This window comes from Prinia subflava, chromosome 2 (assembly GCF_021018805.1).
Source record: "Prinia subflava isolate CZ2003 ecotype Zambia chromosome 2, Cam_Psub_1.2, whole genome shotgun sequence".
In the NCBI taxonomy this organism is placed as follows: domain Eukaryota; kingdom Metazoa; phylum Chordata; class Aves; order Passeriformes; family Cisticolidae; genus Prinia; species Prinia subflava.
In genome coordinates, this window is record NC_086248.1 from 82575709 (window position 1) to 82593129 (window position 17421).

Below are 17421 nucleotides of genomic sequence, written 5' to 3' on the forward strand. Positions count from 1 at the left end.
CCCAAGTGCCACGGACTACAAATGACGTATTTTTGCTAGTTCTTATTATTGCTGATGGAATTTTTTAATTGTTTAGCATACGAAATTAAGGTAATGTGGGATAAAATACTGTTTTCTTTTCTAGATTCTGCTCTTCAGGCATAGTTAATATCTAGTATTATGTTTTTTATGTAGGTATTACAGATTAAAATAATCTTGTTTTAAAATTACTGTTTACATCTTCCCTTTAAATTTCTTAGGAAGCGTAAATTACATGCCAGTCATACTATAATATCCAAAAATTACTTTCCAAAAAGTAGAAGTGGTTATCAACAAAAAAGAAAAAAAATCCCTGTCAGAAGCCAGGAAATCACCAAGCAAGCCTGCTAATTATTCTTAATGGGCAAGATGAGCACATTAAGAAACAAATGAATACATCAGTGAAATGTAATTGAAAATCGACCTGGCAATAGTGCATTGCATCTGAGAATCTGCCTTTGTATTATCAACATCATCATAATTATTGTTGTTTTTGTTGTTGCTATCACTATTCAGTGAGCATAACTAACAGCTTTGCTTTGTGAAATCTCAAGCTTTTGAGGATTTGATTTTTCTTTTAATTTTTGACATGCTTCCTATTAGTCTCCATTTCATGCTGCCACATAAAGTATTCACTATGTATGTTTTCAATATCCATATTAGGATACGTTATTGAAATGTTAGAAGTAAATAAGATTTTGCAAATTAATCAATTTCAAATAATTGTTGTCACTCTAACCCTCTCATTGTCAAATATATTGCTATATTTCATATTAATCAGTGGTCTTATGTATGATGTTTATGGAGGTTTTCAAAAGGATATTATGACTTGAATTGCTAGACCATTTAAAGAACTTCACTCTAACTCCTTTTGCTTATCATGAGCATGTTGAATTGATTCAATAGATCCTTTATATTGCAAAATCAATAAAATAAAGACAGATGTTACTCCTTTTACCACCTTGTTCAGAACTTTATTGTTGATTTAGTGTGTTTTATCTAAGTTCTTTCAGTATAATTTAAATAAGGAAAGTATTAGGATTAAAACTATAGATGTTTCAAGTGAATAATAAAGATATACATGGGCGAAGTTATCAGATCCCCCATTATCCCCCATAATTTTGGGTGATATGCATTCAGCTACAAATTTTTCAGCTTATATCTGTGACATAAGGCAGTCATGAACATCAAATTTTGTTTCCGCAGAACACTGGAAGCATCTTTACTCACTTTGACGTGTCCAAATCCAAGGATGAGGTTCATTTTACTAAAAATTGTCTATTGCAGAGAGGTTGTGTACTTTCTGCCTTAGCTCTGTTTCACACCATGCACTGGTGACTTGAACTACTGTCTGAAGGCATCAATAATACAAAACATTCTTACAGTGCACTATAATAGCCATTAAAATACAGTGTATGGATCTTTCAACAGTCTGGGGAAGTTTAAGTTAGAAGGATCAAGTTTAGCCTAAATGCCTGAAGATATGGGCTCCTAAATGATTTTTAAAATCTTGTGTTAACCTGTTTATAACCATTATTAATAGTTTTGCTCAGTTATATAATTTAAGTGCAGTGTAGCTAATTTATCAACATGTTATTTCTGCCCCTGTTTAAAAGTAGCAAGATCTGCTCATGGAGTTATCTATGCCTTCCTTTTGCAGCGCAGATATAGACCATTCATTTAGTACTCCTCATTGCATATTGTGGAAACGATTTAAAAGGCACATCCAAAGTACAGAGATTTGTTTAAACCAGTTTTCTGTCATTCCATTTCTAGTTTTTACTTCACAAAATACCAGTTGTCTTTTCCAATGTTTGGATAGAGACTTTCCTGAAATAACTTTTCTTAAATAACCAACTCTGTTAGGAAGGCAAATTATGTGATTTCAGTAAAGCAAAGAAAACGATATATCAAAGCAAAGGAAAAGATATATCAACGATATTTCAGATTAGCCTGACTCTTGTATTCAATTTTCTTACAAGAGCACTTTCAAAAGATCTGACATATTCTGTGGACCTAGAAACATCCTTCTAATTAGAATCAGATTTTCTATACCTTAAATGTAAATGCAGGATCTTTTACATCTTTACCAAAAAATTCAGTTTAAAATAATTATTTATATTTGAAAGTGAACCATTCAGAGATGTATGGATTCACACTAAATAATAATTAATATTCTCATATTTTCGCTTACTTGCTACACCTTTTCCTTCCAGTGGCTTCTCACTAACCACGAATGATTGATCATGATGATTTTCTTTCTAGCTGTAGATGACTGGGCTCAGCTTCCCCTGAAACTTTTCCTTATAGCCCTTGCTTTAATCTGCCTGAATGGCTATCCAAATTTGTGACTTGAACTTCCAAACTACAAGAAGCTGAGATACAAGGCTGAGGTACTGTTTTGGTATATAAGGGGAAGAAAAGGCATTTATTGCTTTTCATTCTTTTAAGGTGGTTCCAAACCGTTCTCAAGAAGGCAAATGGACTACAAACTCCTTTGCCTGTAGGTTAACGTGCTCCTGTTGTGTGTTGGATTCACCCAGACAGAGCCAGGAACATAGGTGTATGTCTTGTGGGTACGTTCTTAAAACACATAAACCTCCAAAATCTCAGTATTAAATATAGTGACAGCAGTGAAAAGCAAAAACCAGCACAAAATAGACTGGACATTTAGTGGTTGTAAAAATATCAGTGCTCCATGGTTGTAAACAGCTGCCTTTAAATATCTGAGGTATGGGACATCTCTTTTCACTTCCCTCTATAGCTACAGGTCTGGAAATTCCTTAAATAAAAGAGTAAATAGAGGTAGAAAACTACAGCAAATTGCTGCATAGATTTATGGCTGATGTCCTGGAGTAGCAATGTAAAATGTATGCTTCTGAAAAAAGATTGACTCTTAGCACAGATTAAAGAAAAACAAACAGATAAGAACATTATGTAGGCATTAGAAATGGAAAATAGTTGGGGTTGTTATTTTTATTATTGCTCTAATTTTGTAGATCATTCTTAACAACTGCAGATGTAAATGAGATCATCACAAGAAACCAAAATGCTGGAGTATTTAAGGCTCAGAAAGTGTCAAGCTGGTAAGATTCTACTAAACGTTTTTACTGATTCTTGCATGTTCTTCTGTATTAATGTAGATGTGAAATGTATCCAAAAGTGTAAAAGTGTGACCTGTGTTACTGGTGCTCACACAGGTGCATATATATAATATATGCAGGTAAGTGGTGCAAGAGATCAATTTAAAAGTATTAAAAAGAATTAGCAAATACAGTATGATTAACCTTGGTAACAGACCCTTTCTTTCCTTTTTATCTTTTTAAAATTATGCTATGTTTCTTCAATCTGTGATTTAGTGCATGGTTGAAATTTGTCTGCTTCAGAGCCAACACAACCCATTGTACTAAAAATGAGATTTGGAATGAATCTAAATCTCTGGCAGATTTAATTTTAAATAGCTCTGAAAATTCAGGGTGACAACAAATCCCATTTGCCCCTGAGGCAGATGTTGTTGGAGCATCCATGGGAAGTTTTTTGGTCATCCTGTTTGTGTGATCATTATTATGTTTTCACTGCAAGGACAGATGGGGAGCTTGGGAACCATGCACAGTGTAGTCATCTCTTCCACTACTTTAAAAGTAAATTATAAAGCACTTCATATTTGTGGTATAGGGTTAAGAATTAGAAAATGGTTACCTAATAGTACACTCTCATTTGTGTGTCTAAATGTTTTTTTTATGACTCACATTTCAGAAAGGCACTCAGTCCTTCTAAAACTGACAAAAGTAAGGTTGAAAAGGGGCTGAGGAAGGCAAAGTGTTAATGCAGAATAAGCTTACTCACATAGAGGGTTCAACCCATATGGTTTTAATGGCTATTATTCACGTCATTTAATCCTATGCCCACGTAGCCATTCTATGTAGGGAAGTTAGTTTAAGTGAGCACTTAGGGCTAGAAAAATTCTGCCTTCATTAGGGTGTGTGTGTGCATATAACTTAAAGATACATCTCTGCATCCTAATAAGAGCCTGCCAAGTAGACAAAGGCCATGTGGATCCCAGGAATGGTCTTTCAGGTTCCATATGTTGAACACCTCTTGTGAGCAGCCTCAGAAACTCTGCTGGGGAGAGGCTGTGTGGTATGTCCATCCAGAAGCTTAGATATTTCTTTTAGATTTCCAATTGTTCTATACTTTGAGATTTCAGATTTCATTCCTTGTCAAGACTTCAAACCTGGTCTTTTAGATATCAATCAAAAGCACATTTTCTACCCTGTCCTCATTTACATTTATCTAATGCTTAAGGTCATTTGTGATCATTTGAGTGTATTTCAGCATATGGAATCAGTGAATAATAGATTTCAGCCTCATGCTGTGAAGAAAGATTGTGTTTTTACAAGACATGATGTTGTTTACTGGGTGTTAATAATCACTAATTAATAAACATATCTAGACGTCATAAAATGTTGCATTTTAAGGAGTAAAAATGTCAAGTGTTTAACTTCTTGAGTGCAATAGCATTTGAGGCCTTATTTGCATAAATAAAATAATTAAATTACAAAATAATGTGAAGTACTATATGAAAATACAAGATCATTATAACACTTGATTTTTAATTCTACATTCTTAAGGCTTTTGCAGATTTTTTGTAACAGTATAAGTTTTATAAAATGACTATTCAAATGACTCTCCAATGGATTGATCAGTCCTTTAGATTCAGTAATGGTGTGATGCGGTAACGAAGTTATGTGATCTCTTCTTAGTGCCTTGAGGGAACTACAAGGCTGATGTACAGTCTGAAATATTACTGTAACCTTGACTGACTTTTCCTGCAGATGAAAACCATAGTTACATAATGGTTATGGGGAAGGAAAAAAATGAGAAAAAAAACCTCCAGAAAATGTAGTTTTGGAGGGAAGAATGCAACACTGGCGTGCAAAGTGACATTCAGTCACTTCTTTTGCATTGATCGGATTTTGCAGAAATGAATAGTGATGTCTGTAAGTGTCTTACTGAGCATCAACTTAATCTGGAGAAGGCGTCTTCTTTCCTATAATCGTTTAAGCAGTGTCCAGTCTTGCAACTTCACCGTGGCCAGTGTAAAGTTTAAAAGATTCATTCTGTATAAAAGATGATTCAGAATAGACTCTTCTCACAGCACCTTTGTCTTATGTCAGGATCTTGCACTCTTTTCCTTGCACAGGAGCAGAAATTACCAGTATGAGAGTCAGTTTGAGACTGTTCTGGATATTTAAGTTTGTGCTTGGAAAATATGCCAAAACCTGTATGGAGCAAAAAGGAGCAATCTGGTATCAGCCAAGAGAAGTTAGTTTCAGACAACCTGCCATACATTTATTTATTTAGATTTATACAAAATGCAGCAAATGAGCACTTATCTAGCCCTCTGCCAAGTCTTGATTATTGTTTAGAAATACGGTAATGTAAGCCAAACTGGCAGTTTGTCATATTGTGTGTTATAATGCAATAACAGATATTTAGTAAACAGTTTACTTTGCAGTGGATATACAATTCTATTTAATTTTTATTTTTCATGAATATGCCCAGGATTTCTTGCTTATGTTTACTAGAAATAGCTACAGTAATATCACCAAGTTACTAGCAATGTCTTGCCATAGTGAAGGGTATTAATACCGTGTGTGGGTTTGACAATTTAATTTTTTTCACAGTTCAAAAATTATCCATGAATTCCATTGTTTACCCTATAACTTAGCATATGGTTTTTTGTACCATCAGCTGTTACTGGTTTGACATGTCTTATATCATTGTTTTAACATCTCCACCAATCATTAAATTAGCTATAACAAAGTCAAGAAATCCCTGCTCCTTGTCTTCTATTTGTTTTAATCAGGAAATCTTCCTGAAACAGCTGCTTGAGTAGTAGAAGTTTGAAAAATTGTTATTACCAATGTTATAATGGAAAAACTTTACTGAAGAGGAAGGCTTGCAATATATTCTGCAGGTTAACAGACTCAGTCTGTCCTACCAACTAAGGAATTTGTTCTTCCTTCAGATTCCCTTGTCTGAGAACATGGAAATCTGTAAAGAACAAAAGTTGTGTTCTAATTGCTGACATGGGGACCTGTGGAGTTTTAGCTGTGAACAAGTCTATTGTTTTGCTAAGAGTTGCCTCAGAGAGATTCCACTTCACATGAGGATGTGAACAAGGACGTGTAACATCAAGCCAGTAACAGAAATGCTTGTGGCAGTACACCCTTTGGTTTGATTAATAATAGTGGATGATATACTCTTTATTCATTCCATAGTCATCTTTAGAACCCAAATCAAGAATGAATGACCATGTAACCAAAAGGAACAATTCCTTCTGCTTAAAGATTAACAGATAAGTTATAATTTTGAGATTTTAACTAAAATTACATTACCAATGTAATGCAATTACAAGTTTTCAGAACTAAATCCATAATGAAAAAAGTCTTTCAAAATACTAAATGGAATCCAGCATAACAGTGGATGGGGTCTCAATGGCAGAACACTGAACTATATCACCTTGATTCTGTTCTTGTATTAGTTGTCTTTTTGTAATTGCAAAGGTGAATATTTTACCTTACTGCAATATTCTTCAAATATGTCAACTTTGCAACTTTCCTGATTTCAACTGGTCATATAAAAGGTCCCATCAATGTGGGACAGACCTAATAAAGACTCTCTGTTTTCATTCATCAAAATTACCTGAGTGTTGGTAAATGCAAACTTTTTGAAAACATTTTATTGAATTTGCTGTGTTTTTCACCTTAGCAACCCTAAGGGAATTTCTTCTAATACTTTTCCAGTCTCCTCAAGTAACACTCTTGAATGATAGCATCTGTTGGTAAGGAGGAAGCTGCGAAAAGGAATATTTCCTGCTCTCTGCTTAGGAAGAAAAAGCTGCAGGTTCCTGCTCACTTAATTTGAGCATTTCATGTATATGTGGAAAGAACAGTTTATGTGCTCATGTCCATTCTGAAGTTGTAGCTCTTTATCACAGAAAACTCTGCTCAGGTGGAAAGCATTCCAGACCTCTGATCATATTTGCCCTGCTCTGTATCTTTTTCAGTTTCAATCTACTTACTTTTAGATGACTGTGATCAGTACTGCATTCAAAGTGTGCATAAATAGGTATATGTAGTGGAATAATTATGCTTTTTGTTCCCCTTCTAAAAATGCCTAACAGTGAATTGCTTTTTTCACTGCAGTTGAGCACAGAGCTAATAGTTTCATGACACTGTCTGTCACAACATCAGGAGCTTTCCAGTGATGGTCATTTTGGAGACCTTCATTTTCTGTATCAAGTGAGAATTATTTTTTCAGTTGTGCACTTTGCATTTATCCACACTGAATTTCGTCTGTCATTTTATTGTCCAATTACTCAGTTTCAGCCTTCTGCAATCCTTCAGTCTGCTCTTTTCTTTGCTATCTTGAATGACTTCTTAACATCAGCAAGCTTTGCCACCTCGATGCTCATCTCTTGTAAACATGTTGACTAGAACAGGTCCCAGGGGAACTCCATTGATTATGTCCCTCCACTGTGAGAATTGACCATTTGCTACTACCCTGTTCCCTGGCTTTTGTTCTATTATTTAGCCATGTCAGAACTCTTCTTCAGTGACAGTCTATTTTCCTAGGGTGTTGATAGTGAGGATCTTTGCCAATAGCTTTTTGGAATCAGAGGCAGGCTGCCTTACCCAGATCTCCCTTATCTGAATACTTGTTAACGCCTTTGAAGGGCTCAAAGTTTGTAAAACAGGACTTCCTTTTATAGAAGACATATCAAAAAAGGCTTCTGTGCTGAAATGTCTTCAGTTTCTTCTGCACTGAAGTGAACATTTTGCCTTGTTGCAAAGAATTAATTTCACCTCTCTGAGATGTTCTTATCCTCTGTGACTGCCCATTCTCTATCCCAATTATCAGCTGCCAGGCAGATTTAGCACAAAAGGAAGAGTTCATTTATTTTTGACCTGCCTGATTTTATTATTATTTTACTTAATTTTGCAAGTTTGTAATTCTTTCTTCAGCTGGGTGCAACTTCAGCTTTTGGAGGAATAATTGAACAATCTTTTATACTATTTAACCACACCAGCTGACTTTCACAAAATTCCAAGACTCTCCTATTCATGTATTTCACCTATTCTGTAGTTGTGTTGACTTAATAAAGTACATTTTAAATTGCATTATATCTTTGTCTGTCTTCTTTATGAGGCCACATAAGAATACATAAGGAGAAAAATCTTAAGTGTTACCAAGCTTTATAAAAAAATTATATAAGTTTGGAATAACAGGGAAAGAAGGTATAAAAGTATTACATTGCATTATTTTAAATCATTCTTCCTCAGATCTTTGACTATTTCATGATGGTCTCCTCTTAGCTTAAAAAACTTGCTCTTGGTAAAACTATTCCTCTTGTAATCTCTTGTGCTGCACAAAAAGATTAGAGGGAGACCACTGGTATGAGAAGGCATGGATCTTTCTTCCCATGGTTTTAAAGGAAAATGTCCTTGAGATGTTAGGGTCAAAGATTATTTATTCAAATCCTTTGTTGTATCCATCATTTCAGCCATGTTCTATGTTATTTCCTGGTTTATGTTTTTACCATTGTACTTTTGTCTAGCCTTTCTTGTTTACCTTGGCTCTACAATAGGAGGCAGTCATTAAGTACATCTTACACACTTTCAGTAGGTTCTTTCATTCCTTTTGGATTAATCTTTGGCATGATAAACTTTAAATTCTGACAAAATTATGTTTACAGTGTTGTCTTTGCTTATTTCATTAATATTCAGTTAATAGTTATTCAAATGTTGATCAAGGATACTGAAAATGGATGAGGTCCAGGAAGGGGGCTGAGGAGTGAATCAGGGTTTGGAAATGAGAGAGTTAAAGAGCTCCATTTGCTTGTCAATTGTTGAGATTGTTAAGAAATGAATTGATTTTGATCTGAAAGTCTCGTGTGAATAAAAAAAAAATCATTAATAGAAGATCAGTTTTTAATCTAGTTTACAAGTACCTAACAAGATACAGAAATTGAAGCTAGGCAAATTCAGTCTAGAAAAAAAAAAGATTTGACAGAATGATAATACATTAGAACGTCTTTCCATGGGAAGTGATAATTTCTTAAGCAGTGAATGTGTTTGAATCTTTCTAAAACTCATGTATTAGTTTCCTGAGATATATGGACTTGATACAGAACTTTGAAATCTTGGATGTTTATTGTGGTCCCTTCTGCCCTGAGAATTTAAACACCTGTAAACTATATCTTCTCTGCCATTTTTAAGTTTTCCACCATTCAGTCCTTCTGGACCTGCCTCGTTCACTTTACATTCTTGTAAAAAAGATACACATCTTTTCTTGTGGTTGTCTTGATTGTCCTCCGCATGGGCAGTCTACCCCCATGGGTGGACTATTTTTCATAGAGCAAGAAACTGATCTTTTCCTACATATTTTTACACAAGTCTGATCCTGTCAGTACAGTTGTGTCACATGTGCTTATACTGTCTTGCACTTTGAAATTAAATATTTTTTTACGCCATATCATTCTGAAGTAGAATTTGAGAACCATCTCTTTTTTTTCCAAATGTGCTTCATGGCCCTTTAGTAGTCAGTTTCCAAACAAAGGCTGATTTAGAATGTATGGATGTAGAGGAGGGATGTGAGAAGGCATATGCACAAACATCACTGGTATTTCTTTATTGATGTCTTTTTCATACAAGATATTCTAACTTCTTTTAAATAAATAGCCACACTTGCGCTGAATGTTGGCTTGTGATGTGTCTACAGAATGAAAAGATTTATTCTACAACAGTTGTATTTACATGCAGTGCATTAATTATGTCCCAAAAACTTAGTAGCTTTTGATATGCAGCAAATGTGTAAGTGTTAGGACTGTTAGTTTTGAAGACAAAGCTGTAATGTTCCCATCTGAATTTTAGCAAAATATGTTGTACAAAATAAGAGAGAGAAAATATGTTCTTAGAATAAGGAATAAGGCAAGTGTATAATTTTATAATGCACTTTTTAAAAGGAACTTTTAAAGGAACTAAGGTAGGAAAACTTAGATATGATCATGGAATCACAGAATATCTAAAGTTTGAAGGGATCCATAGTTGGGTGTGGTGGCTTTTTTCTTCTTTTATATTACCATGTTATGGTGATGAGGTTTAATCATGAATTGTTGTACCAGATACTTTATAAAGAGCAAGAATGCAGCTTGTGTTAGAGAATCTGTAATCTAAACCCAGAGAGAGATATGGCGAGGAAGGATAACAAGGATAACTGAAGTCAGCATGAGGGGCAGAGTCAGAGGCACAAGATCTTGTTCTCAGTTTTTTAGGTGCTATTTTAAAGGACAGTTTCAAGGATAATGGAGTGGATAATGTAGCAGAAGAAAGTTGTATAGATGCTTGCTTGAAAAGTTGAGTGGAAGATGTAGACTGACATTAGAGCTGATTAAAGTGTCCTTTCAATATTGAATGAGAGATACAAAATAGAGATGTGAACTGTTGTGAAGCATTTGGAAAGGACAGCTTGCAACTTACCTGGAGGAGGACAGAGAAAGAAGACGAGATCAGGGTTGTAGGCAAGAAAAACAACCTCTGCAGCAGCCTGCTGAATAAATATTAAAATGGCAAGCCTGCATTTTCCAAGAGCAGAGAGAACAGTATTGTCATGTTTAAATGTAAGTGCTGATGACATGGTCAAGAGGTCGAGTGGATTGGTAAGAAATTTCTTGGAGGTACTATGCAGAGAAAAAATAAGCAGCAGAGCTGAGTTATGCAGATACAGGGAAAGGTCTAAGCCAAACCTAGATTACAGACTAGAATTAATGGTTGTGTCCAAACGGATCCATTACATGTTGGTACAATGCCTTGTGGTACTTTGTGTGCAACGAACTTCTCATTCACTGAGGCTCTGAAAAATACTGAATTAAGGGTCTGTATGCACAGTGTGAAGTAGAGAAATAAGTAGTTTTTTGGTTTTTATGGATGAGATAGACAAGAAATAAAATCCAGAGGAAGGTTGAGGTGGAACATTGTGAAATTATGACAAATGTGGGAAATGTCTGAAGATAATCTTGAGAAGAGCACATTTTAAAAATTGTAAGACAATTAAAATAACCCAAGCATAAAACAGTGGAATTAAGAATTAAAACAAAGAGCAAGATACATTGGTTTTAAAAGAGAAGAAATGTCCAGGAGACTGAGATTAAAGTGCAGATATTAAGTCTAGCTGAGAAAAATCATTAGTATATTTTGACAAGAGCAAATGGGTGACATGGAAGTTGCCAAAACCTGCAAGGACATTGTTAGAAGAAAGCATCCATTGGCAATTGTAAATATCACATTAGAAATACTTAAAAATCTAAGAGGAAAGGAAAAATGGTTGTACCTGTGGTTGAAAGCTTAACTTTGGTCCCTTCAAACTAGATATGCACTGTGGGGAATGAGATAATGGATAAGAATACAAAGAAAAGTGAAGCAGAAAAAGTAAGAAAGGCAGAAGGTGAAAGAAGGCGGAGAAATAAGAGCAGCCTTGTGAGAATATAATAAGAAAGATGGGGAAATTATAGTAGGCAATTTTACAAGATTCCTCGGAGGAGTTGTAATGATAGGTGTACACATTGCCTCTACCACTAGATTAAAATCCATCTTCTTGATCTTCATACATAACTAAGGACTCTCAAACCAAGATCAAGTGCAGAGAAACTCCTTGATGATACCTTTTGTTAATGTGTTAATGAAGTTGCTTGCTTAATGTCATAGAAAGTCATGTAAGCCTCCAGACAAAATCTTTTACCTGAATCTGTACACTTTCCAATGATAATGCTTTTCAAAGATTGAAACTTAAATTAAAATATGAAAAGAAGAGGTGGGTAGATAGGGATTCTTGGTAGCTGTTCATCTGCTAATTGGGATGATTTTTTTTAATCCTTATTTGAACTACTAGTGCATTTTGAAGCAAGTAAGGCTTTTGTCCTTTTTTTCTAATTTTCAATTTTTGTCTTTATCTGCACAACTACTTATCTGCTAATTTGAGAGCTACTCTAGCTTGTGCCATTCATTACAAGAACATCTCAGAGGGTCTTGGAAATGTTTCAAGTTTTAACAATCAGAGACTTAACCTGTTTTTTGTCATATAAGTTACCTGCCTAGACACACTAGGAAGACAAACACTGAATAACAGAAGTTGAATAATAATAGTAATGAAAAATTTTGCATGAGAAATAAAACCTGGTAAAATCAGGTCTTTTGTTGTAGATTGCTGAGATACTTTACCAGTGTAAGGAAAAGAGTGTCGACATTTGTCAGGCTATCCTCCATAAATTAGAATTACTGTAGAGGAGGAGCCTTGGCTGCTGTAACTATCCCTGCAACATTAGCTATTTTATTGTGGGATTTTTTTTTCCTTTGAAATACATGGGGCTATTTGAGGGTACATTTTTGTGCTTTAAGTCTCTTTTTTTTCTTACTTGATCTTTCTGTTCTATTATCATAATTCTTATGTCTTAACCTAATGACATTTTCTGACTTGTCAGTTGAAAAGAAAAACCAGGGGGAGGAAAAAGGAAGAGTTTCTTTGATTGTTTGTGTCATGTGTTGTTTGGGGTTTTTTAAAATGAGTTTGTTTCAGAATTCTTCAGAATGGTAGAAGGTTGACAGCCTAGGAAACTAAAGCATCAGTACTTCTTTTCTCAGACTATTTTGACAGTATGCTTTATCCCTGACCCGAAGAAGCCACATCTGCATGTGAGAGGATGGTTCACTTTCCATAGCTCATTCAGTCCTTGTCCTTTATGCTAGGACTACCATCAAGATTGCTAATTATAGTAACAGATTTGTGACATGGGTGCTTTTCCTCTGAAAACTGGTCAAATTCATTTGATACAGGCTATACCTCGGCCATTAGTGGGTGCCAAGTTTCAGCCACCATCACTTTAACCTAAGTAGCTGAACAGTGCAGTAGTGTTTTTCTCTTGCACCCTATTTCATTTTTAATGTTCTTGTAGCTAAAAAGAGTTCCATTGGGTCTCAGACCCTTTTCTGCTGAAACTCAGTTGTCTATTTTCACTTGTAAGAAACTAAACCTGCATGAGTTAAGTAAGCCAGTACAAAATAATGTTGAGTGGGCTAGACAGCCTTAAGCATTTTGGTTTGTTGGTTTGTTTGGGTTTTTTACAAAAAAAAAAAAAGCTCTGAAGGTGTGGCTTGGACAGAAATATACAGTAAAACCCATTTCTCAAATTTGCAATGCAATTTCAGTTCATTCGTACTGTAGCACCTTCCCTCAAAAGAAAGGCATAAAAATATTGTTGCTCTCAAACTTAACTTTGCTGGAATAAAAGTGACTTTAGAAAAAAATGTGGCTTAAGTAAACTAATTCAGTGTCACTGGAAAGGAAGAAGAGGAAAATACAACTAAGCTTGCATTTTCTTCATGCTGGCACGCAACATAATACTGGTGATTTAAGAGACTTTTTGTAGTGTCATATTTTTACACTTATTTCTACTTTTTAGAAGGAAATTTCATAAAAACTGAGACTGAGATTTTCAGATTTCCATTGCCATTACTTTTCTGGATTTCCTGGCAATATTTTTTTTTTAAATGGAAATGCAATCAGCCCTTGCTTCATGGTGCCTTCAGTATTTCTTTCAGGTCTGACCACTAAGTCCGACAGTCCCATCCTCAGTAATCTGTGAAAAAATTACTGTTCCTCACCCCCTTACTCTGTGTGGATACATGCATTTAGCTACATGTTTTTACCTTTTTCAGGATCGTTTTGCAATATCAGTGGATTTTTCTGTACTTTACAGTCAGGAACTGCATTTGGATTACAAAATCTTTTTTGGCTAGTTGATGGTATTTATGTAAGTCCTAAGTCTGATTCACTGCTTTCATTAGCAGTAGAACTCAGAATAGCTGATTCACAACCAGGCTGATTCTGACATCAGTGTTAATGGCAGGATTGTGCCGACTCTGAGCAGAATTGATTCTGATTCCCAGATATGCAGGGACAGGCCTGCTTTACAGGTGCAGGTGCAGATGTTTGACTGCAGCTCCTGCAAATCTGTGGCAGCAGGTAGCAGTGTAGCTAGGGTAGCCCTGGGTTAGCTACTGAAACTGTTTTGGGGTTGCAGCCAGTACTGCATTTGACATCGCTGGCTATGCCTCCCTCACTAGTCATGCTTGCACTTAGCTAAAGATAGCATGGATAAATACATACAGCCTGCAATTCCATCTCTCCCACCAGTGTGCACACATCCTGACTCAGACCAGGATGAGTCCCACTAGTCTTATTATTTTTGCAAATGATATTTAATTTACAGGGTGATTTCCCTGCAGGAATAAAAATTTTCCTGTACTTTTGGAAAATGTATGGCTAAGTTCATTTTGAAGTGGTAAATTTTTCATTGGCCTTTGCATAATTCTGATATCTTCATGAATGCAGCTGTACTGAAGGTACCAAAAGCAGCCCTTGTAGTAGGTCAGAAAAAGGAAGATTGACTTACGGATGGATGTGGTGCCCTTAGCTCACTTCTTTTAACAATATGGATGCCAGTCAGGTTGCACCACTGCTCATGCTCCTGGCAACTCATCAGTTCCATATCTTGGTCAGCACTTTGGTTTATGAGCTTTTACCTCCTGACACAAATTCCTCTGTGCCTACAGTAGGTGTGCACAGAAAATGCTGTTTTGGGTGCCCAGCAGAAACCTGACAGTAACAGGAGGGAAGGTGGTTGGGTTTGGTTTTGGTTTTTTTTTGCAAGAGAAGGCACCTGTGCTTCCTTCCCAACTGCATGTGTGAAGGATAGTAAATATATGGGTTAAAAAAAAATCATAATTCAAATCTCTATAGTGGTACTGATCAGATCTCTGTTTCTGTAGCAATGAGAACCAAAGGTGGCCTTTTAAGGCTCACAGTTCTTCCACCAATTTCTAGTTCTGCTTCAGGATTCTTAAAGTATTAGAGTGCGTGCTTTAAACCCACAAAACTTACCTTTACCTAATTTTCACCATTCTAACCTAAGTTTCCACGGAAACAGGGTTGAAAAAGCTGCTGGTAGCCAGCAGGCAGCCAGCAGCTGAGAGTGAGAACTCTCCTTTGTCACTTTCCACTACTGGATGCCTGCTGCGTGCCAGTGTGCAAAGCTACCTAGGCTTCTAAAATCTGGATTACTTTCAATTTGAGAGGGAAAAATTAAATTAATCTACTCTTTTCTGTCTTTGGATTCTCACAGTAAATTCCAGGAGGGCAAATGGGCTAATGAGTTCTGATCTGTTCAGTTACATTGAGCCCCCACACAATCAAAGCTTTGCCAACGAACTGGGTCTCTCCTTTCATAATTTCCATGTTTTAAAAGCATTCTGTCTCAAATTTTGTGTGTGTGGACATGTGCTGCATATTGTGGTACCTTAATTCTTTATGGCCCTTGTTTATTGATCTACATAATTATGAGCCATTTTTGCATACAGCATAGCCAATGTACAAAATTCCCTTTTTTCTTGTATACTTAAGGAACATTTCTGAATGAACACATTATAAACTGATCCTCGGTTAAATATTAGGAGTAGGATGTGAATGGAGATGGCTTTTAACCAGAAGTAGATTATAGCTGCGGGAAGACTAAAGGGTCTATTTGGTCAAGACTCATACAAAACTGAGATAAGCATGCACAACCTGACAAGATCAGATTAGACCCTTCCCCCACAAGTGCTTTTCCCATAAATATTTATCTACTTTCTATTATAAATAACCAGGAAATGAAAAAGGATAGATTCCTTCTTTAAAAAATAGCCTAGAAATAGAAATGCAGCTTCAAATGTTTGGGGTAATGATATTTAAAGTATGCAGTAAATTCCAATACTAGTTGCTATTTTTTAGATGGGAGTAAAGTACTGAAATTCCTTGTGGCAGCTACATAAATCGGCAGCATTTATAAACAAAGAAGAACTTTGTACATATGTGAATTTTTGCCTACTACTGGGTATCTTAGAATTAAATAGCTTATCACCTATGAGAGAATACGTGTTGACAGAGTCAGCACTGCTGTATTTTTAAGCTTGCTGGAGGCAACATAAATGGCATTGAAGTTAAGCTTGGCATTTTTTCACCCTGTCTCTCCTCCCTCCAGCCCAAGTGAATGCTCACTTCATCAATGAGAAACACAACTGAATTGCCTTGCCAGATGTAACAGAGATGCATGAAATCACATCTACTCTGCAGATTTGTGCTTCATTCAGATTGTCGATACTTTGACTTCACTTCCTCATGCAGTAATGTTAAGGGGTAAAACCTGAAGCTGTGTGTGAGCCACTAATTCAGAAAGGCATGTTTGTTGGTGATCCACTCATCAGAACCTGAGTGGATTGCCTTTCTGTTATAATGAAAAATAGCTCTTTAGCTTTGAGATTTATAACCTTAAAAATGTACAGAATAAGCTTTTTACATTTACCTTTGAAAGTAACAAGTTTGCACTTTTATACACTTCTGTGTCACATAAGAATAATATTAATGCTTTAAAAATCTCAAGATAAAAAATGTAAGTCCTTTTTTCTTTTCTTTTTTTTCTTTTTTTTTTTTTTGAATCTTTTTTTCCTCTAGCATTTTACGATGGGATAATGAGACAGATGTCTCTCAACTGGAAGGACATTTTGACATTGTTATGTGTGCTGACTGGTAAGTACATAAAAATCATAAAACTCACGTTAGAAAAATAGCTTTGCTGGAGTAATTGTACTGTGCTGCTTGCTGATGGCTAAGCAAAGTCAACAAATGAAGCACAAAGCCACCTTAACCTCAACAAATTAATATTCATCTCCATGTGACAGTTATAAGGTAGTCTTCTATCACACAGTAACTTCTACCACATTATTTCCCAAAGATTGATTTTGAGAAGCATTTCCATTTTCTGGAATTGCCTCTGTTTCATGCTTGACGTATCAGTAAATGGACGACTTAGGCAAATTGCAAATAATTATGGCTCAGTGAGGAACAGTCTGGAGAAAAGGGAGTTTATCAACACAAACAGCTCAATTAGCTTACTTCTTAGGAAAGATCTGACTATTGATATAAGGGGATATATTTTTTGTTCCCTGGAAAACCTTTCCAAGGAAAAAGAGATTTGCAAACCTTTCTTTCCACCCCCACCACATTCTGTTCCTTAAATCTATTTGACATCAATATTTGGAGGTATAGGCTTTATATTACTTACACAGGCATGTGTTAATTATAATTCACAGTAAGAAAAATAAGACTACAGCACTTAATTTATGAAAAGGTAGGTACATGTAGCAATATGGTATCTTGTTTAATAATTTATGCAAATAGATTTGATTATTGACACAACCCTTTTCTGATACTGCATATGTGGGATTGTGCTGTGCTGTATTTGCTGCATGC

The 17421-nt window shown here is 35.6% G+C and overlaps 1 protein-coding gene across 2 annotated transcripts in view; it reads left to right on the plus strand.

The window, feature by feature from the left end:
- CAMKMT (calmodulin-lysine N-methyltransferase) overlaps positions 1-17421 on the plus strand; it is a 212994-nt gene that overhangs the window by 174474 nt on the left and 21099 nt on the right. For both annotated transcript variants that reach the window (XM_063390809.1, XM_063390810.1), the window contains exons 7-8: positions 3038-3104; positions 16624-16698. In XM_063390809.1, coding sequence (XP_063246879.1) covers positions 3038-3104; positions 16624-16698 — 142 coding nt within the window. The remainder of the gene's footprint in view (positions 1-3037; positions 3105-16623; positions 16699-17421) is intronic.